The sequence below is a fragment of the Pteropus medius genome, unplaced genomic scaffold, assembly GCF_902729225.1.
Source record: "Pteropus medius unplaced genomic scaffold, Ma_sr-lr_union100, whole genome shotgun sequence".
NCBI classification, from domain to species: domain Eukaryota; kingdom Metazoa; phylum Chordata; class Mammalia; order Chiroptera; family Pteropodidae; genus Pteropus; species Pteropus medius.
In genome coordinates, this window is record NW_024354500.1 from 20,285,267 (window position 1) to 20,310,905 (window position 25,639).

Consider the following 25,639-nt stretch of genomic DNA (forward strand, 5'->3'; position numbering starts at 1 on the left):
TCACAAGGTTGGTAGCTGTAGCTGAGTTTGGTGAACTGACTCAAGCCCTAGTCAGCAGTGGTATACAAATGCCAAGTACTAAGAATTTCTGGAATGTAGAATCGCACAGCACTGATAAAGTTTGCTTTGTTCCCCTATGTGACTTGACCCATTGAGAAAATGTGGTTCCCTAGGAAGTTTTAATAGTTCAAAGTACTTAGTTAATAAAAAAAAGAAAAAAAAAGAAAAAAGCCAAAACATAATTGAGCTTATTTTCACCTGCTGCCCCAAAGATTAACTTTCTTAACCTTAATAGGATAGAGTTACCCTTTGCTTTGAAAAAGTAATTTATGGAGCTCTTCAGATTTGTTGGTTTCAGTAAACATGACACTGTTTGTGTGGATTTTGTTTTTGTTTTGGTGTCTCAAACTACTAAGACTTCTGCAACTTAAGAACCTTATGGTAACTTCATCTAAAAACAAATCTCCAGGAAAGGCACACCCTTTTCTGTATCAACTTAATCTTTCACTAGACTAGGAAGGGTTTTGAATTACTTCGGGAAAGTAGTGACTGATAGAGCTTAACCTTCAGTTTTCCTCATTTATTTTCATAAGAGAATGGGAGTGGAATTCAAAACATTCAAATTTGGAGTTAATGTGCGTCACTCTGTTTCGAGTGATAGGTTCTGTGTTTTTCCAGTGGGAAACTTAGATCCACAAACTGATATATGCCTGTTATAGACCTTGTTATTCCATTCTGTTTTTCTCCTGATTGTTGCTTACTCTTTCAAAAACCAGCTGACTATACAAGTTGCCTCTGGGAGCAGATTTCAGAGCAAAAGTGATATGTAAAAGCACGTAAGTCTTTTTCGTGTGTGTCAGAATTTATGTTTGAAACAGACCTTTTTAAATTTTCATTGCGAGTGTAAGTTCACTTAAATATAGCATTTAAAGTTAAATATGCACTCTGTTAAATAATTTAATTTCTATGGTCACTTTCACTCAGAGAAGGATTTTAATTACATAACGCATGTTGAAATCATTTTAAGTAACTCTGCCATTGCCTATTTGTTCCTTGTAGCAAACAGTAAGGGATGAAATCCATTTGCATATATTGTCTTATTATATCACAACATTTTATAGGGACTTGATAGATGAGTAATAAATATGCATTAAATATTTTGTTTTGAATTTGAGACATCCTCTAGAATATTTCTGTGTTTGAATGAGACAGAATTGCTACCTGTACATCTTAGAAGAACCTGCTAGGGAACCTTCTTCAGGTTAACCAGACAGAAAGAAATATATCCCTGTTGACAGTGAGCAACTGTAAACATCCTCGACTGGAAGCTGTGAAGCCACGGATGGGCTTTCAGTCGGATGTTTGCAGCTGCCTTCTGCCTCGGACTTCAAGGAGCTACTTTAGAAGCAACTGTCTTGTTAACTCAAACCGAATACCTTACTTTCTCTTCCATATATTTTTACAAAGCTTAGGTGAAAATGGTATAAATTAACTGACTTTTAAACCATCTCTGTTCATTTTTTGAGGCCTTTAGCAGAGTAGGAAGAAAAGTGCCATTTGTGTATATAGAACTTGCAATATCAAAAAAAAAAAAAAAAAGGCAAAGTATTCCCTGAGAGTGAGGAAATGTATTATAGTGTTTTCTTTAAAAAAAAAAAAAAAAGTGTACTAAAGCCATGTCCTTCCGTTTATTTTGATCTGTGATTTCAAAATAGGTGTTTTTTAAAGAGCCATTCACTAACATCTCTATAAATGAAATGTAAATTATTTGGAAAGAAAAAAAAAGTAAAGACCAGAATGAAGAGTTAATTTGCTTTATTTGGATTAAACCTCTTTTATTTTTTTAAGGTTCAGTCTTTAAGTAATAAAGTGTTTTCCATTCAACAAAGTACCCAAAATAAACTAGCTTGACTCAACCAACTCTTATTTGAAATATCTATTTGGTCTTGATTTAGCTGATGAGAATAGTATTTTAGGAATTTGTTGATACTGTCTCTATTTAATTGAACTGTTAATTTTGCTTTATGTAATCATCATATATATCTCTTAAAAATAATACATACACCAAATTCTACCCTAAATATATGAAGGCAACCTAAGATATTTAAAAGAACGCTGTTGTGGGTCTCTGTGAAGGACCTAATTTCTAACTTGGCTTTTTTTGTAAATCTGTATTTGTCTTATTGCACTTAAATAGTAGAAATGAGATACTTTAAAAGGAGACAAAGGTGACATCCTTTGTCCTCTAATACATAGTATCTTCTAAACATGCAGTATTTTCATTAATGTAGAAATCAAATTTCTGTTCCCCATCAATGATGTTGATAAGATGTGATATTGAAACAGTGTGACCATCCACTATTTAAAATTCGATGAAACTATAATTAGCTGGGATGGAGAGAGAAATGCATAGTTATGCCTTTAAATTTCCGTCATACATAAAACCATCAAGTGAAAAAACTCAATTAGTCATGCTGGGCCATGAGAGGTTAGTAGACTGCCACTGAAACAGGTGGGAGGGGTGAGGGCTTTCCATCTGCTAGGCCCTGGGGTCTAGAACTGAGAATGTGGCTTGTTTTTTAATAGGTAAACTTAAAGCACTTAGAGCAAATAACTCAGCTGTGTCTCATGGTAAATGACCATAGATTTGGAGAAATGGGTAAACTTTTCCTAGTTCTTTGACCTTCACTTACTTCAGGTTCTTCTGTGTAATTTCACATGCCCTCCCTTTCCTCGCTGCCCTCTAAATATTTTATTTCCCACTTCTATTTAGTTATTTCCTTCATTTAAGTAATTACTTATTAGAATATTCTAATCTACAACATTCTTAAATATTCTTAAGCCAACAAATACAAACCATAAAACATTCTGGGTAGTTTTGAAATTAATACCTATTATTTATTATGTGCTATGCCCCACATTTCCATAATAATAATCTAAAATGCTAATTTAAGATAATATCAAAAGTATGTTATTTATATTTGGAATAAGATCTGGATGCAATTTTTTTTATTTTGCAAAAATTTACAACTTTTAAATTTTACAGTATTACATTTTTATAAGTACCTAAACAAAGTAATTGTGCACTTAAGATACTTTAATATTTAGCATAAATTAGAAACTATTGCTGATTGCTTTCTTTTGGTTTTTCTTTATGTAATTTTGAATTTCATGTTCATATCAGCATAATGATATATATATATGGTCTAGAACATAAAATTCTTGAAATTGACTGCAGTAGGTCAGTTACTGAAAATAAAACACTGTCAAAATGTGTGCTAAATAAATGTAAACTGAGTGTTCCTATAAAGTTTGTAATGTAAAAAAAAAATCACCACACTGAGTAATCATCATAACTATTGTATAGTTTTTATTTATGATTTTCCACAACAAAAATTGTCACATCCTTGAAAGCGAGATTTTTAAAGGAAGTACAAGAGGTTCTAAAAGTGGCAGTGGTGACTCATTTAAATGATACTTATTTTTCCTGACCTTAAAACTCTGATTTGAACCTGCGCTCCATTTTGTAGTGATGCTATCTATAAATATTACACATGTGCGAAAACTTTAGAATGAATAAATAAAGAATAAATAAAAACAGGGGTGAAGACTTTGGAGGCAAAGGGAGCTGCTATACCTGTGAAACACGCCTCTGCCCAAGAGTGCTCTCAGACTTGGCTCATCTTCTTTCACTAAAATTGTAGCTAAATATTACCAATGGAGGGAGAAAAGCTATCTTGAGTGGTGTCAGTTTGTGGTCACTTAAAAATAATAATGCAAAGATGTCAGTTGTTTTTCTGTACCAGAAGACTAACCAGAGATAATTATTTCTCTCAATTTTTTAAGTGACTTACTGAAAGCTTACTGAAATTCTTCATGAGCCTATCTTAGCAGTCTCACTAAAATAATGGAGACTTCCTTGTTATGGTACTATATCAGAACACGTGTTCAAAATAGATATGGAAGATATGTTCGATAGTGTGTACTATAGTTGTTTGTGTGCATGAACTAAACTGTTAAATCATTTAAGAAATTGGGTTTTTTATAATTATTGTTTTTCTCTTCATTTTTACTCCTCTTAATGGCAAAAAGCCAGAAAATAAAATGGAAAAAAAAATAAAACCTCATCCTGTGAATGTGCTTATTATTCGAAATAATAGTCAATGAATTAAATATTATTTAAGAGGCTTTTTTAGTTATGCATGAACAAGTATATCTCACTGATACACACTTTTTAAATCAGTGTAAATGTGGTAGGCAAGTTAATGTTGCCAAGTGATACTTAATCTGCCTCTCCTAATTTGTATATCTAATTATTATATAAACTTAATGATGCAGTACTTTGAGAGTAGAGGCTTTTTAATGCAAATTAAAACGAAGTAGATTGGGGATTCATTCAGCACAAACACTAAATGTGAACTTACTGTCCCCAAAGGCTTCACTGCCTGCCTGGTTAGATAAATTAATGAATGAACTCCTGCAGGTTCCTTAACAACTCTGAGTAAAATCAGAATCTCTCTGCAACTTTCACTTAAAAAATGACACCATGAGATCTTAGGATATAAGATACTTTACTGGAAAGCGTGTCGGAAATGTAAAATGTTATACAGTGTGATAATATAAGCCCGCTATTGATGTGCTTCCTTGCAGGGATTGTGCTCCAATTTCTGAATTTTGGATTTGTTTTTTTTTTTAGCTAACAAGTTAAGCTCTTGAACAAATGCTTAGACCAATGAAGGAAAATGTATGTAAAAGGGAAAGAAATGCATAGTTAAATATGTAAATAAATGTCTCAATGACCTAAAAGAGTAGCACTTACAGCCAAGATTGCCACTGTAGAAATACATTTATTTACAGGATGTGTGATGTTAATGAATAGAAACATTGTTACCCTCTTTAAATGAAGATTTCTTTGCACTGAGTATAAGTATGAGTCAGAGGATTGGTAAAAGTTGCAAATTCAGATATTCAAATTGGCATATTCATGTTTTACACATAATAGATCTTTCTAAGTGCATATTAAGGAATTGGTTTTGCTAAATTTCTTACTCTTTAATTGTGTTAAATTAAAATTATCTTTGGAATTATAATCTTTCAGACTGTCCATCTGGAAAATATAATTTTAAAACATTTATTCTTTTTCATATACTTTCGGTGGCTTTCTTGGCCATGTCATGTATATAGTTGTCTTCTTTTCAATTCTCACTCTGCCCTCTTACCCCAGTAGATCTGTATTTTACTTAAAATAAGTTCTGACAATCAGATATTGAATAAGAAATTAAGAAATTTGTACATTATTTATGGAAAGAACAATGCTCAGTTGTATCTTCAACCAATCATCTAACCTTTCTACACTTCAGCTTTAGTTTCTGGGCTGATTTTATTGATTTCTTATAACCCGTACCTAAATCTCTAATTAAAAATAAGTCATTAGGAATTGTTGCAAATTTTTAAAATGTAAGGCTATTTTAATAGCATAAATTCAGTTTGTCAAAATGAATTTACTGAAATGTAATTTACCTTTTTTGTGTGTAGAAAAGAATCTATTCAGGCTATTGGTACATATTTAATTCTTATTGAACGTATGATAAGCTAATAGCTAATTAAAGCCAGCTTTAAAAACTCATTCAGTTAGTTTCCCACCTGAGATAACACTAGGACGAGTGCTGAGAGAAGTAAGGGTTATGTTCAGGGCTGGAAAATTAGCTTCCAGGATTTGAGGAGCAGTTCCATCTCCTGAATCTTGGACATGGTAGCTTACTTTTCCAGAAGAGAATTGAAAAATGACTAACACCTGGGAGTGACTACACCTAGCACTACTGATTATTTTTAGGTTAGGGGAGATTAGAATACCACTAAGGGCAGAAGGACATTTTTCTTATGAAGGATGATTATATCTTAGGTTAAGATATTTCCAAAGGGCTACAGTGCGTAAATGCTGTACTGCCCCTCTTTGGAGCCTCTTCTGAAGGGGTTTTCAGGATTTATTCGTGCCCCATCTTCTGCTCTCCCCCAGCTCTCTTAGCCCCAGCCACACTACAAACAACCTCTCTCTAGTCCTTTGCATCCCAAAGCTTTGCCCTAGCTCGCTCTTCTGTATAAGTTGAATACTTACCTATCTCTACCCGCAAACACAGCCACACACACATACTTTAGGTCTCATACTTAACGTCATTTCTTCATGGGACATTTTCCCTTATTCCCTTCTCTTCATGGGCTCTTTCTTTGTCCTGAGACAAGAATCACGAGAAGCAGCCCATCATGTAAAATTCTGGGGGGATTAGTCTTCCAGGCAGAGGGAACAGGAAGTGCAAATGAGAAGTTGGATTAGGCAAAAATTATGAAGTATTCTAGTTCAGAGAGAGCAAGACAGGATCAGAGAAGTTAGCAAGGAACAAGTAATACAGGGCCCTATAGATCACAGTGACAAGTTTGAATTTTACTGATCGGCATTGGATTAATACTTGTTATCATGACATGTTCTTTTAATTTAATTTAATTAAATGATAGGACCTCAGTCATATTGACTGACCCTATCAGAACGTGGGTAACTTTTTTTTAATGATGTAGAGCAGCTTGTTTTGATAAATATTGAGTGCCTCTTGTATAAAGAATAGTGAATGTTAGGGGCTGAAGGATAAAACATTGAAAAAGACTTGACCCCTGTGGTTGCTCATAAGGTTAGGATGAGATAATGTCATGTGGACCAGAGACCTAGGATTACCTGACTCCCACTTAAGACCAGCCACCCCTCCCTGAAAATGTCTCACAAGAAATACATGCTAAGAAAAGGAAAAGCAAGCAGAACAACATCACTAAGTAGAGCATCCCTCATCCCCTCCCCCTACCCTAATACAGAACACTGATAAGCTAGACTGAACTAAGGAATCATTTATTTCATACTCCTTTAGCCCAGAGCCCCATATTGGGCAGTTCTCTTTATGAGAGATCTTGAAGTTAAGCATCTAAGAAGATGAGCACTCTTTACTGCTTACTCTTGAGAGGAAGAACATCCACAAGAAAGTTTATCCAAATGGGATAAAGACTATGCCCATGTCTTAATGAACCTTCAGCTGAGCCCAGAGGCCAAGAAAATGTCAGCAAACCTGCTCCACCAAATAACAACATTCTTCCTCTTTGTGTTGGTATCTGGGGCGGAGGCAGAGGAGTCCAGGAGGAAGAGGGAGGAGTGCAAGAAAGGGTGTTAATATGCACTCATACTCCCCTTAGACTCCAATATTTGCCCTCAAACAATTTTTATTTAGGTAGAGTTGATGAAATACATATAAAATAAGTAATAGCGGTTTATAATGTCCTAAATAATGATAGTAATAATGAAATCCTGGCTGACGTTTATTGAGTATGTGCCAGGCACTATTCTAGATGCTTTGTATTAACTCACAGCTTCATCCTCACAATAGCCCTGTGAGGTAGGTGCTATCATAATTTTACAGATAAACAGAGTGAGGCACAGAAGGCTAAGTGACTTGCTCAAAGTTACTCAGTAAGTGGAAGACAATCTGAAGTAAAGAATAGAAAGAGCTGAAGATTACACAAGAAAGAACAGCCAGTTTAATCTAGAAAGATTGTGGAAGACAGCATGTGAGTTATATTTTCCCCAAGTTGAGGATGTGAAGTACAGGGCGTGTTTGGAGAGTATAGGGAAGGTGACTGCCTGAAGAGGTGCCTGGTTTGACCAACTGCCTGATTGGCCCCTAAGCAGATCATAGGGAACCTGCAAGCCATGCAGTCAGACACTGCTCTGGAATATGGTGGAGGTTTTGAAAATGTGCAAAAATATCTCTTTAGGCTTATGGCAAGCCGTCCTTTTAAATAGTGTTGAATTATGACATAAAATTATGCAGAAATGTTTTGTTTCTCTTGAAAGCTAGAAAACAAGGGATGCTCTCGCTGCATCTGTAAATAGGCTGCTGTTTTTCTTTCTTTTTTGTAGTTGTAAAGAATCATTCATGCCGGCGTAGTTAATGAGCTTCTGCAGCTGTTAAATGAAATTATATATTCTGTTCAACTAGAGCCTTCTAATGCTGCCATTGTCTCCTGGCCATCTTGGTGTCTTCTCTAGCACCAGGATACTTCTAAATCACAATGGCCTGAGTTGTTCTTAGTCCAGGAGATTCTGAGGTCTGGGTCAGACAGGCCTGCAGAAGGAGAGGCTATTTTGGCAAAGGTAGCTATAATAGGACGTTATTTTTCTATATCACAGCTGCCCTCTTCAGCAAAGACTGTGAGGAATGCTAGAGGGGAACTATTCACAATTTTCTAAAAAGGTTTTTCAAGCAAAATTGTTATCAATCGAATTATACACAGACACTAACATTCAGTCTTCCAAGTAAGACACTTAATCAGCTCCATAGACAGCTGCGACTGAGTGCATTGACTCCGACTTGGTTCTTTTCTTCCTTTGTGATGTTTCTCTGTTCCACACCTGTCAAAACTGGAGCTTCCTGGTCAGGTCTTTTAGTATAAGTTTGAAGATTTTTTAGTCTTCCAATCTGTTATTGCTCTAAATTCAGACTGTCACTCCTCATTCTGGTGCCACCAGGATCCACTCTGGGTCTCTGATGTACAGCTGCCGACTTTTTCTGGGCTGTGCTGGGTGGGGATCTGCCTGCTGTGGTGGTGGGACTGGTTACAACCAGATGCTTTTGGTGGAAAGGAAGTAACTCCAGATTGGGACTAACTGTGCAAGTCTCTCCTATTGCACAGGAGTTATGAAATTCTGACATTCTTCATAATCGCCCCTCTTTCCAAATACCTAATTCTCTCTCCTTCTCCAATGAAAACTATTTAGTTTTTTTTGTTTGTTTGTTTGTTTGTTTTTTTTAGATATCTGATCTTATTTATTTGTCACTCTTACAAAATCTCATTTGTGATTGCACTCAGACTTAGAGGGAGACAATCTCGGAGAAGAAAGTCTGCATCTCTTGGCAATCTGGTCATGGCATTTTTCTTTAGCCTCCTTCATTCTCTTGGCCACAAGTTTAGCATTTTCTGCAGCCTCTTCCTTATTTTTCTTAGTACGCTGTTTCTTCAGAGCAATATTCCGACATTTGTGTTGCAGGGTGCATGGAGTAACAAGACGCTGAATCTTGGGTGTTTTGGTCTTAGGCTTCTTACCTTTTTTGTTTAGGGACTTTCTCACAGCATATTAGTGGACATCATCTTCCTTAGAGATATTGAAAAGTTCGTGGATTCTGCCAGTCCTTTTGGGCCCCAGGCACCGAGGCATGATAGTATCAGTGAGACCAAGAATACCTTTCTCCCCTTTTGTCACAATGACCAAGTTGAGAACACTCAGATTGGCATCCACAGTGCAACCCTCAACAGTTCTGTGTTTTCTTTCTCCAGTCCTCCTTGGTCTCATACAGGAATGCCCCTCACTCAATAGCAGGCGGACATGGCCATGAGTCAATACTCCCTGCTTCATGGAGAAACTTTGTTTGCCGTTCCTACCACGGATTTGAACCACATAACTCTTCCATTCTTCACCCAGAGCCCCAGCAGCAACTTCTGTGGCCATAAGCTTTTCATAAAAGATATGAAGTTTTCGTTCGTCATCCACTTCAATGAGCTTCTGGCAGCCAGTGGCTGGGAAAGATGTTCAGCTTCATTCTGAAGCAGTTGACAAAAAAGAGTGTTTAGATTTATTTTCACAGACATTTCCACCATGTATTTACTGTAGGGAAAAAAATATTTGCTGGGCAGTATTTGATTATAGCCCTATGAAGTAGGTGCTGTCATAATTTTACAGATGAAAAGAATGAGGTACATAAGTTAATAAAGAGTTAATCCTGGTGAAGTATTAATTTAACCAATTAAATGATATTTAAGAGTCAGACATAAGAGAACCAGTGAATAAGCACAGGAAACATATTTGTATGAGTAGATATATGCAAACATAAGTTTAACTACATATTCTTATACTTTTCATGTCTGCATTCCCAGCTCCCATAAGGACCTTCTACAGTGGCCAGTTCTTTGTTATTTATAAATTTGAGCTGTTTGCATACTAAGTATTACAGTAATATAATCATGTTACTGTGATCATTAGGTCTATCTGCATTTAATACTAGCAATATATGCATGCTCTTATAATCTCTTCACCTTTGCATCTCTTAACCTTTGAAAAGGAAGTTAATTTCAATGAAAAGTGATAAGGAAAATATCCTTGAGAATGAAAACATTGCTTAAAAAAAGAGAAAATCATAAGAGCTTTCCACGTCTTGTTCTCTGCTGTATTACTAAGGAGATGTTAAAAATATAGTCTGGAGACTATCCGATATTTTATAACTGGAGCATAACTATCTGCTGACACGTAGGCCACTTAGGAAATATTGCTGAATAACACATTTTCACATAATCTGATGTCATCTCAGCCAAATTAATCTCCAAACTAACAAGAGTCCTTTCTGAGCTTTACAGATCCGCTCAGAGATCTGTAATAAATGGTATATATTCACGGACTGCTGCAGCGATAGTATTTATGCAGCTTGGCTAGAAACAGTCGCTCCCTTAATGTTGTGGGTGTTTAAGACGAAGACTGTCCCTGGCACCATACAGCACAGTAGGAACGCTGGCTTGCTGACTAAACAAATGTGATTGCCAGAGTGAATTATTAAATTCCACTAGCCTTATTTGCTAGAGAATTTCACTCCTTTTTCTCCTACACAGCTTCCTACTTTTTATTAGATGAGCAGTTTTCAGCTCTTACAAATAATTGCTGTATTTTGCTAGTCATTACTACAGCAGTTCCCCACTGTTTATATTTTAAAACTAGCACTTGGATGAGTCCCGTTGAAGCAGAACAAATAAATATGTGTGTGCATCTGTGCAAATATTTATCTAAAACTGCATTATTAAAAGTCCCAGTGAACTTTCGGTCTAAACTGCTGTGCTTTGTATCACTTCAGAGACAATCACATCATCAGGCTACTGTTGCTGTACTACATACACATGGGTGACTTCATTGCAGCATTTCCTTTAGAGGACTATTTGGGACACTCCCTTCCAATAGAGGAAGTGGGTTGATGAGGGCCAGTGTTCTCATTCCAGATCCTTCACATCTATGAAAAGCTGCATCCTTTGTAGAAAATAGATCTGTATGTGTGCCAAAGTGTAACCCCAATGGTCATGAGGAGAGGGAGAGGGGGTCACATATCCCTTGTCTGTTTCAGCAGCAATTCTCTCATTTGGCAAGAGTTTGAGAGGAAGTATTTAACAATGGGATTTTATAAAATTCAATGTAGTAAAGAATGTTTTTATATTTGAATGGATCTAAGGAAGTTTTCTTTTTCTCCCCCCAGATAAGTGGAGGGTATTTGAGGGTAATGGTATCTGTGGATTTGTTGGGAGGATTCGGCTCTTTTATTGGACTTTGTGGAATAATTCTTTTTCCATTTTATCATTTCCATGAAAGGTAATCCTCAGAAGATAAAGCTGTAGTCTCTTAACTTCATACTCATCTTAAATATTTGCCTTAAGGGGAATTAGTGAGGAAGTAACAATCTCTCAGGAAGGTTTAAAGCTGTGATTTTATTCAACAACCAGAGCTCTTTTCATGTCTTCATGCCAGAAACTATGAAGCTATTTTCTTTCACGCTCTCACCATAAGACCTGGTATTTTTAAAAGCCTGAAACACAAATAGCTTTATGTTAAAAATAAAAATTGCGCAAAGTAGACGAAAAGATGTTCTTGTCATCATCCCTCCTTTGCTTCCAACCACATGAGGTCTTCAGAGGAGCTGATGAAGACGCAAGTTTCCTAGGTCCAGCGCACCCATCAGATAGGGTCGAAGGGCTGGGTAGCAATTACAATAGAAAGTTAGGAGCCATTTGCTGAGGACACAGATCCCTTTCCTCTAAGACCTACTAGGTTTAGAGATCCGGGATACAAAAATAGTTGAGGTCTTCCTTAGCCAGTGACCCATGCCACCATAATACAGAGCAATAGCTACCCAAAAGTGTTTCAATGTCTGCTAAGAAAAAGGGCAAAATAATACCACCAATGTACTTTTTAAACTTATAATACAGTCTATTTAGACTTTGTTAATGTACAGTATTAAAAAAAAAAGTAACTTTAAGAAGATATGTTTGGTACGGTATCGTCATAGCCTCATAAACTCTTCCTCTTGGCAGAGGCATTCAGTCACTTGGTCCACATCTCTGTCAGATGGCAACCCCACCAACTGGTCACCCAGATAATGTTTGGATATCTCCTGAGTCAGGGTCCTCATTACCAGCATCATATTTTGTGCATATAAAACTAATCCATTTACTTGATAGATGTTTATTGAGCCCTTCCCATACAGAGATATGGCAAAGAACAATGCAGCCTCTTATTTCAAAGAGTTGGCATTTTAAAAGAAGATAAAGACATGGAAACCAGTGACTTTATGAGAGAACCTGTAGTAGAGTCCTGTTGAGAGTTTTAGGAGAAGGGGGCATGCAGAAAAGATCTAGCTTAGGGAGAGAATCAGGAAACAGTTTGAAAAAATGTTTTCAAACATATCAAAGGACAAGCAGACTGAGCAAGTAGATCAGTAGAGCAGATACACCAGAGATAAAGAGCATGAACAAAAGAAGTATGGAGAGCAGAGTCTAAGAAGACTGACTAGTGAGGGGATCATGCTAACTGAGTGAGTGTGAGAAGAGGACCATGGCAGACTTGGGGAACACGATATTTAAAAGTGGGCAGAGGAAGAGGCCTGAAAAGGAGCCAGGAGAGGAGGAGGAAGAGAATGAGGCTAGAGATGTGAAGAGAGTAGAGAATTCGAGGAGGGAGAAGTCAGTATCAATGGCTTCAAAGAGATGAAGGAGTTTGCCTTGAACAAAAGGAGAGGCATATTTGAAGAAAGGATGAGTAAACATTAGAACAGTTTGAGCCGAGATGCAGTAATGTGAGGGACAGAATGTACTTTATGAAATAGGAAGTGAGGTAGGCAGGCCACACCAGAGAGAGATGTAAATAGGGAAGAGATGGAGGCTCGGAAAAGCTGCTGTGAGTATAGAAAGGAAAGCTGACTGGGAGCTAGTCTGTGCTTCACTGAGGGCCATAAACTAGGAGAGGCATGTATCCACTTGGTGTGACTCTTTCCATCCTTAAAAACTCAAATATAGGCACAAAGGGGGAAGAATAGGGTGCACTGGAAACCCTGCCTGAGAAGGAAATGTTCCATTGTTTTGATGTGTAGTGTACCGTCACCATAAAGAGTGACATGATGTTGCATGCAACTTTTGGGAATTTTTGGTAAATTATATGCTGGACTTATCTAGAAGCAGCTGTTTCCCGCCTTCTCCCCTTCTCAGGACTCCGCTATCTTTGGTTGTGCCATGACCCCAAGGTGCTCAGGGCCCACAGATCTGCCCCGGCTCAACAGAGAGTTTGGAGTGGAATACATCATTTCTCCTACTTCTCACGCTTATTTTCCTCTTTTCTCAAGCGTTGTAGATTGGCCTGTATACTTCCGTGCTTAACTATGTACAGTGGTCTCTGATTTATTTGTCCCCGTACGAGGAATGAGGCTTGTAATTTAATTTTCCAGATAAGTGAATTCTATCCCATTTAAAACGAAAACAACTAAACAAAAAAGACAATATCTAAAATGTATTTCTATAACTTGGTCTCTGTAAAGAGCAGTGGGCCTTATTTACAGCAGGTTCTTAATGACTTTGGGCCATAGTTACAAACATCAGCTAATGCACTACGCCGAGTGAGTGCACTCAAGCCTCTGATTTTTTTTTATTTTCAGTTTTGGTTTTGGGCGTTTGGGAGTTTTGAGAGGTCATTTCCCTGATAGTTAGGCTGTCAAATCACGTATCTTACATTGTTTTCTGATTGCTAACCTTCCTCTGACTGGAATGTGCCTTAAAAGCAGAGATTTTATGCCGGATACCTCTTTAGCCCACACAGCACCTAGAACAATGCAGATAGAAGCTCTATAAATACTTAATTTCTAAAGATAGCCCAACTCTCTTAATGTTGGCTAAAACCATGTTAGCTTTTCTTTGGCAATCATCAGTGTTATTCAGGTTGGGCTTCATGTCAATTAAAACTCATTCCTTTTTCAAATGAGTTGCTCTTTTGCCCCAGTTGGTACTTGTTCGGCCCATTACCTGAATTTAAATAGATATTTACATTTATCCCTAAGACTTCACAAGACCTGCAGTTATGTCACCTTTCCCTCTCTAAGAAATTTGTTAGAAACGCTACCTAATTCTTAAATTAGATTAAAATAAAAATATCTCATAGAAAACATCCAAGCAAGGACAGAGCCATAAGCCTGGCCCTCAGCCTCCCCTCCAAGTTGTTATCTGCCTGATCCTCAGTTCTTCCGGGGCGTACTTGTTCAGCAGCTATGAATCTTTCTAATTGTGTTAGGGTACAGACTAAATTTCTCCTCAAAGACATCTCGAGAGACTTGGTCAAATATACTTTGCCTAACACAGTTTCTCTGTCTGCTTGTCCAGTAATCCTATCAGAAATGGAGGAAATAAAGATCAACAGCCATATTATATTGATATGATCCCCTACCTGCCCGCTCTCCCAGATCCTTCTCAGAAAAGGTAAAAGATAATTGTGGATCTAAGACAGAGGATTCAGATGTTGGTTTATCCATCTATTAAATATTTATTAAGCAGCTACTCTGAATTGGACTCTGTGCTAAGAGTTTAGGATACAGCTGCGAACGAGTCAGACATCATCCCTGCCCTCCCCAGAAATGTCCATTATTGCCTGGCTGCTCTCAGAGAGGCTGCAGGGCAGGGCTGGAGTGTAAAGCAGCTGTCGTAAGTGACAGACCAGAGCTGGGAAATAACATGTGCAGCAGTGGAAGCTCCTCAAGTTACTGAGATTGTAACATAAAAATATGGTGTCAAGGTCTAGATAGATTGGGAAACTGGTTGAACTATGTAACAAATAAACCCTAAGTAGCTGAAGTTTGGCACAGCTTGTTTTCTAAAACATTTGGTATTAATAGTACCAAATGTAATTCAAGTGCCAGTAATTCAAGTGCATTCTAGCGATAGCTTTCACACACACTAGTTACCATGCTATAAAATTGACACTGTCATCTGGAGTAAATGTCTTTGAACTTATAACTGCCATATAAGAATTTTGGTTCTTTTGCTACAGGGCGGATAAAAAGACCTAACAGAACAATGAATCAATTTTTTACTACATTGCCCAACACTAGCGTACTTCGGAGTTTTCAGAGTTGCTTGTGCAATGTCCATCTCTCCCACTGTTTGTCCAGAGGGCTTGTATTAATCACTTTCTGAAAGTCCTTCTTTGTTTAGATGTGTGCTACACCTGACCTGGGCTGACTCTTACACAGATTTCCAAGTTAATCATACCCAATGCACAGATCTCAAAAGGACCATATGTGTAATCAGCCCAAGACCCCTATTTAACCCTATCTCGGTTCTTTTTCCCCTTTTCCAGTGAAGGTTATTTCTGAGTCTAAAGTTTAGTAGCCCCACTAGAAAGGAATATAAAAACAATATTCATTCTTTCTTTGGAACTTGTTCCCTGTGAGAGCCTACTTCTAGGTGCCTTCCACCCTCTAAGGATATAATAAGCCAGGTGCTGGTGCACAAACTCAGAAACTACATATAAGGCCTCTCCAGTTGACCAAAAGGAAAGAAATGTCTCCTTTCCTCATTATTGCTGTTTCCTTCCCCTCTTCCTTTATATATTTTCCTGCTAGTCTCTTTACTTCCCAAGCTTCTTTCAAATCCCTGTTTCTCTACATAGTAGCTTCCTGTACAAATGTGTATCACACTTAGATGTGAAAACTTGCCTCAGCAAAATTGGCAGATTTGTGATGCCAGATATACACATGACTCACTCTCTTGTTTCATTTAGTTTCCTGGTCAAATGTCACTTTAGTAAGAATGGCCTTACCTGACCTGCCACCTCCATCTAAAATAACTTTCTTCCCCTCCCAACCGATCACTTAACCTGCTGTACTTTCCCTTGAAGCATTTATCATGCCCGTCAAATTATGTGTTAATTTCTTAGTTGATTTCATTTGTCCCTTCATGCACACCACGAGATCAGGGACTCACTGCTGCATCCCTGTAATCTAGAACAGTGTCTAGATTACAGGTACCTAGTAAGCCATTAAATTTTTTGAACAAAAAAGTACCTATTAAATTTTTCCCATTGAGAAACTCGAGGTTTATCTTAATGAGGGAATTGCTGTTATTATCATCACTGTTTTAAAACTTAGTTTATTGACATTCATTGCTTCCCCATGGTCACACAAGTAGGAAGTGGAACCAACATCCAAACTCAGATCTACTGACTCTTTATTTATGTGACCCTATAAAATATCTCGCAATAGAGATAAGTTAATTTTAGAAATATTTATTGGCATGTCTTTATAAAGCGTAATGAACATAATAGGCGGTGTCTTAAACTTTATTATAAGCAACTGCTTATTAGAATATGTTAACTCCTTATGAGAATAAATAAGGCCAGAATGTCATTTATAAGTAATATGAAGTTTGCATATCAATCTAGTGCTCCAGTTTTTCTCTGCAAACTTTTAATATGTAATGATTTAGAAAAAGAAATGGCCAATTCAATTTTACTTTTCATTTATTTTGCCTAATTCGAAAATGGCTGCTCATTTCTCAGGATTTTACTGTTGTTGCTTTATTTTCCTCCCTTTTGGAAAGACCAGAAAGATGGTGGAGAAACAATCTTTCAAATTTATAAATTATGCTCCTTTCAACCGCATAGATGTCTCTTGCTTCCCCAGACACACTTCGGCACCGGGGGTTAAGCAACTAGATTCAGAGCCATTCAGACTTTGTTTAGGCAGTTGAGCTTTTTCTTGCTTCCCTTGCAAACTCTTCAGCTTTCACATGTGTTGGAAAGGAAATGTACAGTTTTCAGATGAATTTTCAGATGATAGGATTTCATATTTTTTCAAAGATTTTCTTGGTAAGGAGGAGACAGACAGGACTGGGCTGGAAGTTTTTTCCTATGCAAAGGATCAAGACGACATATTCTTTTATCATAAGACTTTAAAAAAAAATAAGCACGTTTATTTTTTCATCTGAAACATACTTTCAACTTTAATATAATGAAAAAATAAAGATCTGTGATAAACTTATTCTATGTGTATATACACAATTAGAAAGACATAAAAATTAAGTACTATGTGACAACACTCCAAATATTTTAATACTTATTCACTTTTAAAATTTTAGCACATTTTTTTCTCTGCACCGTTCCACTGGGTTCTGTTTTCCATCAAAAGAAAACATTCTGTCATGTTAATATACAATGGCAGCAAAAAACTGCACAAGGATACCACCCTCAGTGCTGCTAAAAAGCGTTTTCAAAAGTTTTCTTAACATATAAGGAATCACCTATTCAGGTTTCACTGAATATAATGAGCCACCTGAGAACTTTTTATATTTTTGTTAATGTTTTAAATAATTGACATTACTGTGTGGTGAGTAAACATCTTTTATTTGAACTGCCTTTAAAAAAAACATTACATTATTTATCTGTTTTATCCTTGTGAGGCTAGATGTTCTCATGTCCTTCAATGAAGATTGTTGAAACATTAAGAAGATAGTAACTAAAAAGTCCCCAAAGAAAAATAATTTGTAATCCTATTTATATCCCAATATTTTACTTTTTGCTTCTTAGCTTGCAGTACCTGTCCATTTTTGTGCAGAAGCAATCATGTGGTACAGTGAAAGTCACATTAAGCTTTTAAAAAATACTTTGATATCATAGTGATCACTTAAATGACTACATTATGTTGATATACCATATTATCCCAAATTACTGTTTAAATTATTTTCATTTTGATGACTAATATTCCAATACAATTTTGGGTTCTATCAGTTTATTTTCTTATAATAAATTATCTTAAGCAAATCACCAAGTCAAAAGCTGATTTTTTAGCTATACAGGAATATAACATCTGTTGTAGCTGTGCCTGTCTTGTTATGTATTTAAATGTCGCTAATTTAATAGTTGCAAAATGCTAACTCAGAAAATTCATTTACTTGAATTTTTCAATTACAAAATGTAGTAACCTCTATATTTTATTATTTCTATTTATTCTTTTGGGAGTTAGTGTTCACCGTGGTGGACACAGTGAACTTGACTCCATCATTGTGTACTGAAACATTGATAGGCAAGGAATGATAAAAAGAGCGCATGATTCCCAGAGAATTAACTTGAAATTTTATATAGTATCCCGTGACGTACTAAGAGTCTATAATGTATCCGGATACATCTGAGCCTCTCATAGTTTTCTTATATCAACACATATTAATATAAAGTTGTTAGAAACTGACTATACTTCCATTGATTCATACTTTCTCTGTTTAGGGTGTGTATGTTTACACAGATGCTGAAAGAAAGAAATACGAGTTCAGAGCTTAACTCTGTGTGATTTTGAGCAAGTTTAAGCCTCAATTTCTTCATCCAAATGGGTTCATTTATATAATGATAGTAAATAGCATTTAGCACAGGGCTTGGAACATGAAAAGCACTCAAAAATGTTAGCTATTATTATTAAAGTCTGGTCAGTCACGTTAACCCAGAACTATTATAATATGTGGTTTCTTCAGGTAATTCAATAGAATTAATTTTAAAAATGCATTTTCTTTTTCTAACTATTGGGAGGAAAATATAGTATTCAGTATAATTGTTTTATATATATAAGATTCAGTATATATTATTATTAACAGGCATTATAGCTGCAAATATATGTTATACCAGATGTGTTTCCTAAAGCAAATCTAAATGATAAAAGCATGCTGCTATCATCATGAAGTGCATGTAATTCCTCTCCACATGGGGGATTGAGCAGTGTAGTACAATGTGGTAAACATGAGTGTAGCTCATTATAACTTTATAACCTAAAGGCAACACAGTGACAAAGACAGAGACATTTACTCTATCTTCATAAGTTGACAACGTATAAATTGTGGGAGACTCCACTAAATAAGAAACAAACTATCATAATGAAAAATTAACGAAACAGATTAAAGTCTAAACAAAAAGAAATACAGGAGCCATAGTGGACCACAGTTGACCAGCAATCAAGAATTCAGGCATCCTGCTTTGTAATAGGAGTATGAACTATAAAATCAGGCAGACCCAAGGCTGAACTTCTCCATCTCTTATTAGTTCTGTGACCCAAGATAATACTGAATCTCAGAAGAAGAAGAAGAAGAAAAAACTGTTTCATTTAAGTGCACTATTTGTTGCCCAGTAGGCACTTAGTAAATACTTTGTTTTTTATCTCCCTCTATTATTCACAAAGGTAATGTGAAAACATACCAACCATTATATATTTGAAAACTGGCAGTAACTCCTTCAGCAGCAGCATCTAGCAGAATATAAAATAATTGGAGTTATTAAATTTGGAAGCCCATTTAAGAGAAATGACTTTTCTAATATAAGCTTTTAAAGCTATACATTTACCTCTATGCATGTATTAACCGCATCCCACAAATTTTAATATTGTGTTTTCATTTTCACTCAGTTCAAAATACTTTATTTCTCTTATAATTTCTTTTATGGCTTGTGGGTTATTTACATATATTGTTTAATGTCCAAATAGTTTGAAATTTTATAGATACTTTTGTTATTGAATTCTAATTTAATTTATTTGCAGTTAGAGAATATGTTCTGTATAAATTCAGTCTTTTAAACTATATTTAGGCTTCGTTTATAGTTCAGCACATCGTCTATTTTTATTAACGTTCTGAGTATACTTCTAAAGAATGTGTGTTCTGCTGTTGTTGGTAGAGTGCTCTATAAATATCGATTAAACCAATTTAGTTCATAGTGGTGTACAACTCTATTATTACTGAGGTTCTGTCTACTTGTTTTATCTATTACTGAAACAAGTATATTTAAGTCATCAACTTAACCATAATTGTAAATATCTATTTCTCTTTTGAAGTCTGATGGGTTTTTGTGTCATTTTTTCTAAATTCTATTATCGGATGGGTGTGTGTGTGTGTGTGTGTGTTATAAATATCTCTTGTATTGACTCATCATTACAAAATATCTTTGACTCTAATGATACTTCTTGTCTTCAAGTCTATTTTATCTGATCCTAATATAGCCAATAAAGCTTACTTATACATACTGTATATCTTTTCCAACTTTTTACTTTCAATCTATTTGTGTTTATATATTTAAAGTTTATCTCTTACAGGTAGCATATAGTTGAGTCTAGCTTTTTATACAACTTGGCCCAGCAATGTCTGCCTTTTGATTAGAGTGCTTTGCCCCTTTATATTTAGTGATATAGTTGAATTTAGGTCTGCCCCTTTGCTACTTGTTTTCTATTTGTCTAATATATTTCTTCATCCTTTCCTGTCTACTTTTGTGTTAAATATTTTTCTAGTATCTCATTTTAATTCTATTGGCTTTTTATAGCTGTATTTGTTTGCATTATTCTTCTACCGGTTACTATAGTGATTACAATATGCTCCTATAGTCCCATTTACCTCCCTTCCATCCTTTGTGCTATTTTTGCCATATATATTACATCAATATACTTTAAAACCCAGAATGTAATGTTATCGGTTTTGCTTTAAGCAGTTATATGTCTTTAAGAACTTAAGAGATGAAAAGTATAAAAATTATGTTAAAATCCCTAGGTAGTTATTAAAATAAATTATGTCTCTAAAATAAATCTTATAATTCATTATTACAATTTTATTAGTTATGAGAATTTCCAGCTGTTATTTTTTATTACTTTAAGAGGTGTACCCAGTATCACGTAGAGAATAAGAAAGATGCCAGGTGGTCAGCTAGACTCACTCACTTGCTCCCTGATCGAATCTGTCTCAGTCAAATGATCGTGGATTTCAGGTTTGCCCCCTAAAAGGCAAAACTGAAAATATGAAATCTTTGATCTCCAACGATGTACTTTACTGCATTTTAAATCATTTAGTATTCATTGTCACTATAGGATTTTTTTTAAAAAAAATTAAGGCTGTGGTAGCTTATTTATTTAGAATTCAGTAACTATAGTTAAGTAACTATGACAATATAAATTACTGACATGGAAAGCCTAATAAAACAGTACTCATCTGCTTGTAATGTCCTTTTTTTTTCCAGCTGAATGCAGAAACTGGCAGTGCTTTGGGTTATAGTGACACCTGGTGGTACTGTTTTGTTAGAATATTTTCTGATTTGAGCTGTTTTGTCAAAAACTTTTTCGAAGTAACCATTTTCATCAGCCAGAATGTACCTTAAGAAGAGTGTCCTTTCCTGGACCCACATCCCTTTATGTGGCAGGACTACTTGGGCCAGAAGCCCTGCTGGCAAGAGCAGCCAGTGTCCCACATTCCACCTTGGGCTTTAGGAAGGGAATTGTGCCCTTGTACAGGAGAAAACTAAGACAGAAAAAATATAAATAAAGACATATGCTGAAATTGGAAATATTAAGACTAATAACATGTTATGAAGTGCTTCTGCAGATGTGTATTTCGTGAGATTATCCCTGGCACACTCCATGAGGTACACACTGTATTATTTTGTCATTTTATAGATGGAAAGGCTGAGGCTCAGAGAGGGTTCTAGAGAATACCCAAGGTCATAGAGTCAACCAACTTGATCATATCTCTAGAGAAGTCAGAATTCCAATTGAACCCTATCTCTAATTTTGTGAGAATTTTAATTTTAATTTAAAATTCAGTTTATATATAAATATGTACATATTTATATCTATATATACACATATATGTATATATACACATATATAAAAATATATATATTTCTCTTTTGTAAAAATTACATTTTTGCCAATAAGATTGAAATCATTGCTACCGAGCCCTAATCCTCACCTCCTTTCTCCAGAGGTCACTGCTTCATTCATTTTGTTGTGTAGCTTTTCAGAACCGCCCCCTCCTTACACACCCACACTTTGTATTAAATATAGAGATAGATTGTGTGTTTGGTACATAAAAGATAGTGTTTGGCCAAAGTAGCTTTATACTGGTAAAACCTCTTTAATGGAAGATTAGTTTCATCAAAACATGAATTTGTGCCCCTAAATATTATAATAATTTGATGCCCTATAGCGGTGACAGTTATTTCTGAAGTTATTTTAGATGTCTATAGTAAATATTCATGATTTAACTAAAATATTGGCAGAACTACCATTTGAGCCTTCTAGTGAGTGTTCCGGTATAGCAGCACTGCCAGAATACCTTCTCTTTTGTCCTGGTGTGTCTCTCCCATCACCATGGCTTGAGCCAAAATTAGCAAACTTTTAAACACAGGACCCACAATTATTTATTGTAAGTGAATATGTGAGAATGGTCTGAAATTTATAACCTTGCTCACAAAATATATGGAGAGAGGACTCCAAAAATTGCCTTTTAAAAATTTTTGTTTAAATGCAGTTTTTCTAACACTTTAATTGAAAATCCACACATATCCTCATTTAAACCTCTCATGATTTTAAAAAAAACCTCAAAATTTGCATACTTAAAATGAAACAAATTATATTGATAGGTAGTAAAAAATATTAAATCATCCATGTTCTTCTTTTTCTCTTTCTGGGCACAATAATTTAATGAAATAGTAAATGTAAACAAAACAAAGAAAACTAAAGGAATCAAGAGCCCAAAGAATTTTCAAGGACAGCGTGATTGAATAGGTTACATCTTACATCATACTGACTGGTCTCCTAACTCCCTTTGATCTATTCACAGCACTCTGCGCAAAGATTACACAAACTTCTGGCTATTCCCTCACACTATAGAATTTACTAGATTTTAGATTTAAACAGGTTGATTTGAGCTACAGGAAGAACTTGAGACAGATTCACTTAAGGCACAGATTCAAACTATAGTAGTTGGAGGTCAGGGAATAATGCTTTTTCCCCTAGCATAAACATGAGAAGTTAATTAAAGAGGGAGTAGGCTTTCGCAGAGAAAATCACTTGAAAATAAAATCATGGAATTTTTGAGTTGGACAAAGCTCTATGAATCTTATTAACATATTCTGTACTTATGTCTATTTTAAAGTTACATTATTGTTGATTATCCATCTATTGTAACATTGCAGTGAGACATTCTGTACTTGCAGTTTTCCATTAAGATCTCTGGTAAATACAAACTAGAGTAAGGACCTTTAGAGCTACTGTAAACAAAAGAGGCTTAAAATAGAGCGTGTATTGTCACATTTTCACTGTGATTTTTCTCATAGTTGTTCCTTGGAAATGTCCATATGGTTCATTATTCACTGACAGTGTGTTGCATTGTGGGAGTTTAGATTTTATCTTCAACTGGGAAAGGTGGGGTCATGGTTCCCTATTAAGTATTCATGTCACACAATGGGCAAAATGAAAGTGGAATGGAAGGCAAAATGGCAAACGTATGGCCTAGGTGAAGGAAGAGAGCAGGCGGCAAATTAACTTGAGGCAGTATGCCCATAGATGAAGTTGTAAACAGGGATGCTCACCGAGGAATTTGCAGCAGCTCTGAACTGTAACAATGGTAGGAGGCCTGGAGCCTGACTAAGAATTAGCAACACCCATGATTGGACAAGGCATGAGCAGCTAAAAATCCTGAGTATACAAGATACATTTAGCCTCAAAAGTGCTAACAGTGGTTTTGCTTCAGTCAGTCAGTCATGGCTACTATAAAGCTGCTACATTTTAACTTAAAAAATGAGATTTGGAGAAAGCTACTATGTATCTTATAAGGTGATGTGTACTACTATAAAATTTTTTTAATCAGATAATAGATAAAAGCATTTTTTGAATACAAAATGTACCAAATGTGGTTAGATATCATATACACTTGAAATTAATGTTTTCGTTTAGCACTCAAAGTGACCAAGTTACTAGTTTATCAGAAATTGGTTTTATGTGACTGAAATGCCTGTTACATCAGAAGCCCTAGTTAAAGATTCCATGTTACAGCAGCAACTTCTCAGACTTGTCTTTGAGTGGTTAAAGTCATCATTTTATATAACTAAAATTATTTTTAATGACCATTTAGTCAGGGTGTGGTTCTTTCCAGTTAGAACATTTTAAACTCTTAAATGATTATTCAGTATTCAGACCCAACTATTAAGGCCATTTTCTTTCTTTCGTGTTCATTTATAAACTGTTTACATGCATTTCTTTCCACTTAGTTTGTACCCTGGTTTTTCTTCATTTGGATTCCATCACCAAACAAATAAATAAATAAATAAAACCAAACTGCATGCATGAAAAGTTAACTTTCCAAAAGGTTTTGATGCCATTTAAGGAAAGACTACTTGTGATGCAGTAATTTCTCTTCTTAGTCATAAGTTCCTTAGAAAAGTAAAGCAGCCTAACCTTGAGTTATTTAGGAGTATAAAAACAAATTTTATGAAACTGGTAGATACTTGTTATTTAAAGATTTAAAACCTGAATAATCATTTTTAAATTATTTAAAAAATTGCCAGAAGGCAGATAGCATTTATTCACTCATTCATTCATTCATTCATTCATCAAATGTTTACTGGGAACCTCCTGTAGTGCCAAACAAACCCTGTCTACATGTTGTGATTTTTTTTTTTAATGAAATGAAATATGGTGTTTTATAGAGAGACAGGCAGGTAAGCAAATAATTGTAATAAGCACAAGTGCTGTGATAGAGGGCAGAGAGCAGAGTATGCCGAGTGCCCTGATGGTTGAAGTGAGGAGTGAACAGTTCCTCCCCGACCTGGGGAGAGGCTGAGGTGTTGGGATGGCGAGGACCAGAGGAGTCTTCGGAAGAGAGAATATTGGATTTGGGATTCGAAGAATGTGTGGGCATTTATCCGCTAGAGGGTGAGTGGAAGTGCAGAGACAGCAGAGTAAAGAATGGCCTTATACGATTTAGTCCTTCAAAATGGCTTCAACCCTTCAGTTATGGCGGAATTAAATATTCCTCAAACTTAGATTCATAAACTTCGCAGCCCAGCTCCACTAAAGGTATCATTGTATTCTTTAGAACTCTTCTCTCCCCTACCTCTCTTTATATTCACTTCCTCCTGCATGAAAGGCCTCGTTCACCCAAGCCAGACTTGGAGATTACCCACAACCCTCTATCTCCTCAATCCTTCGCCTCCCAACCACTGAGTTCTGTTCTTTTTCTAATTTCTCTTGTTAGTTTTCTGTGTGTCCTTACTTCTATTCCTTAATTTAAGGCTCTCATGCCACTCCCTGCACTACTGCAGTAATCCTATTCTTCGTTCCCTTACTTACAGCCTTACAGCTCAAGTGAACTCTCCAGTGCAGGCCTGGTCATGCGACTTGCCTGCTTATAATCTTTCACTGGCCTCCATAGTTTGGAGAGAATGTCCAAACTTCTTACCCTGGTATATAAGGACCACCCCACAACCACCACCACTGCCCCTCTGCCCACCCCCACAGCCTCACCTCTCTTCACCCACATGCATTGTTGGCTCCACCTCTGCCGAATTCCTGAAGATCTCAGCATGCTTTATCTTTGTCTCTCTCTAGCTGTGTGACTATTGTCCCTGGTACATTTTAGGTTTCACTATCCCCCTCCCTGCCCACTCCTTCCAAACTCCCATTAGTATCATCTCCATCTAGTTAACTTTATTCAATCTTTTAAGACTCAGCCCAGCATAGCACTT

The 25,639-nt window shown here is 36.0% G+C and overlaps 2 protein-coding genes and 1 long non-coding RNA gene across 5 annotated transcripts in view; 2 read left to right on the forward strand and 1 right to left on the reverse strand.

The window, feature by feature from the left end:
- LOC120594976 (uncharacterized) overlaps positions 1–1,599 on the forward strand; it is a 17,654-nt gene extending 16,055 nt beyond the window's left edge. Inside the window, exon 2 of the long non-coding RNA XR_005650751.1 lies at positions 8–1,599. This is a non-coding gene — a long non-coding RNA (uncharacterized LOC120594976). The remainder of the gene's footprint in view (positions 1–7) is intronic.
- Positions 1–25,639, forward strand: part of LOC120594975 (translation initiation factor IF-2-like) — a 97,487-nt gene that overhangs the window by 23,642 nt on the left and 48,206 nt on the right. The window lies entirely within an intron of this gene.
- On the reverse strand, positions 8,827–9,616 carry LOC120595025 (40S ribosomal protein S6-like; the record flags this gene model as incomplete). Its single annotated transcript, XM_039853329.1, is given in 1 exon segment — positions 8,827–9,616. A coding segment is annotated over 1 exon segment (732 nt), but the record flags the coding sequence as incomplete, so codon positions are not given.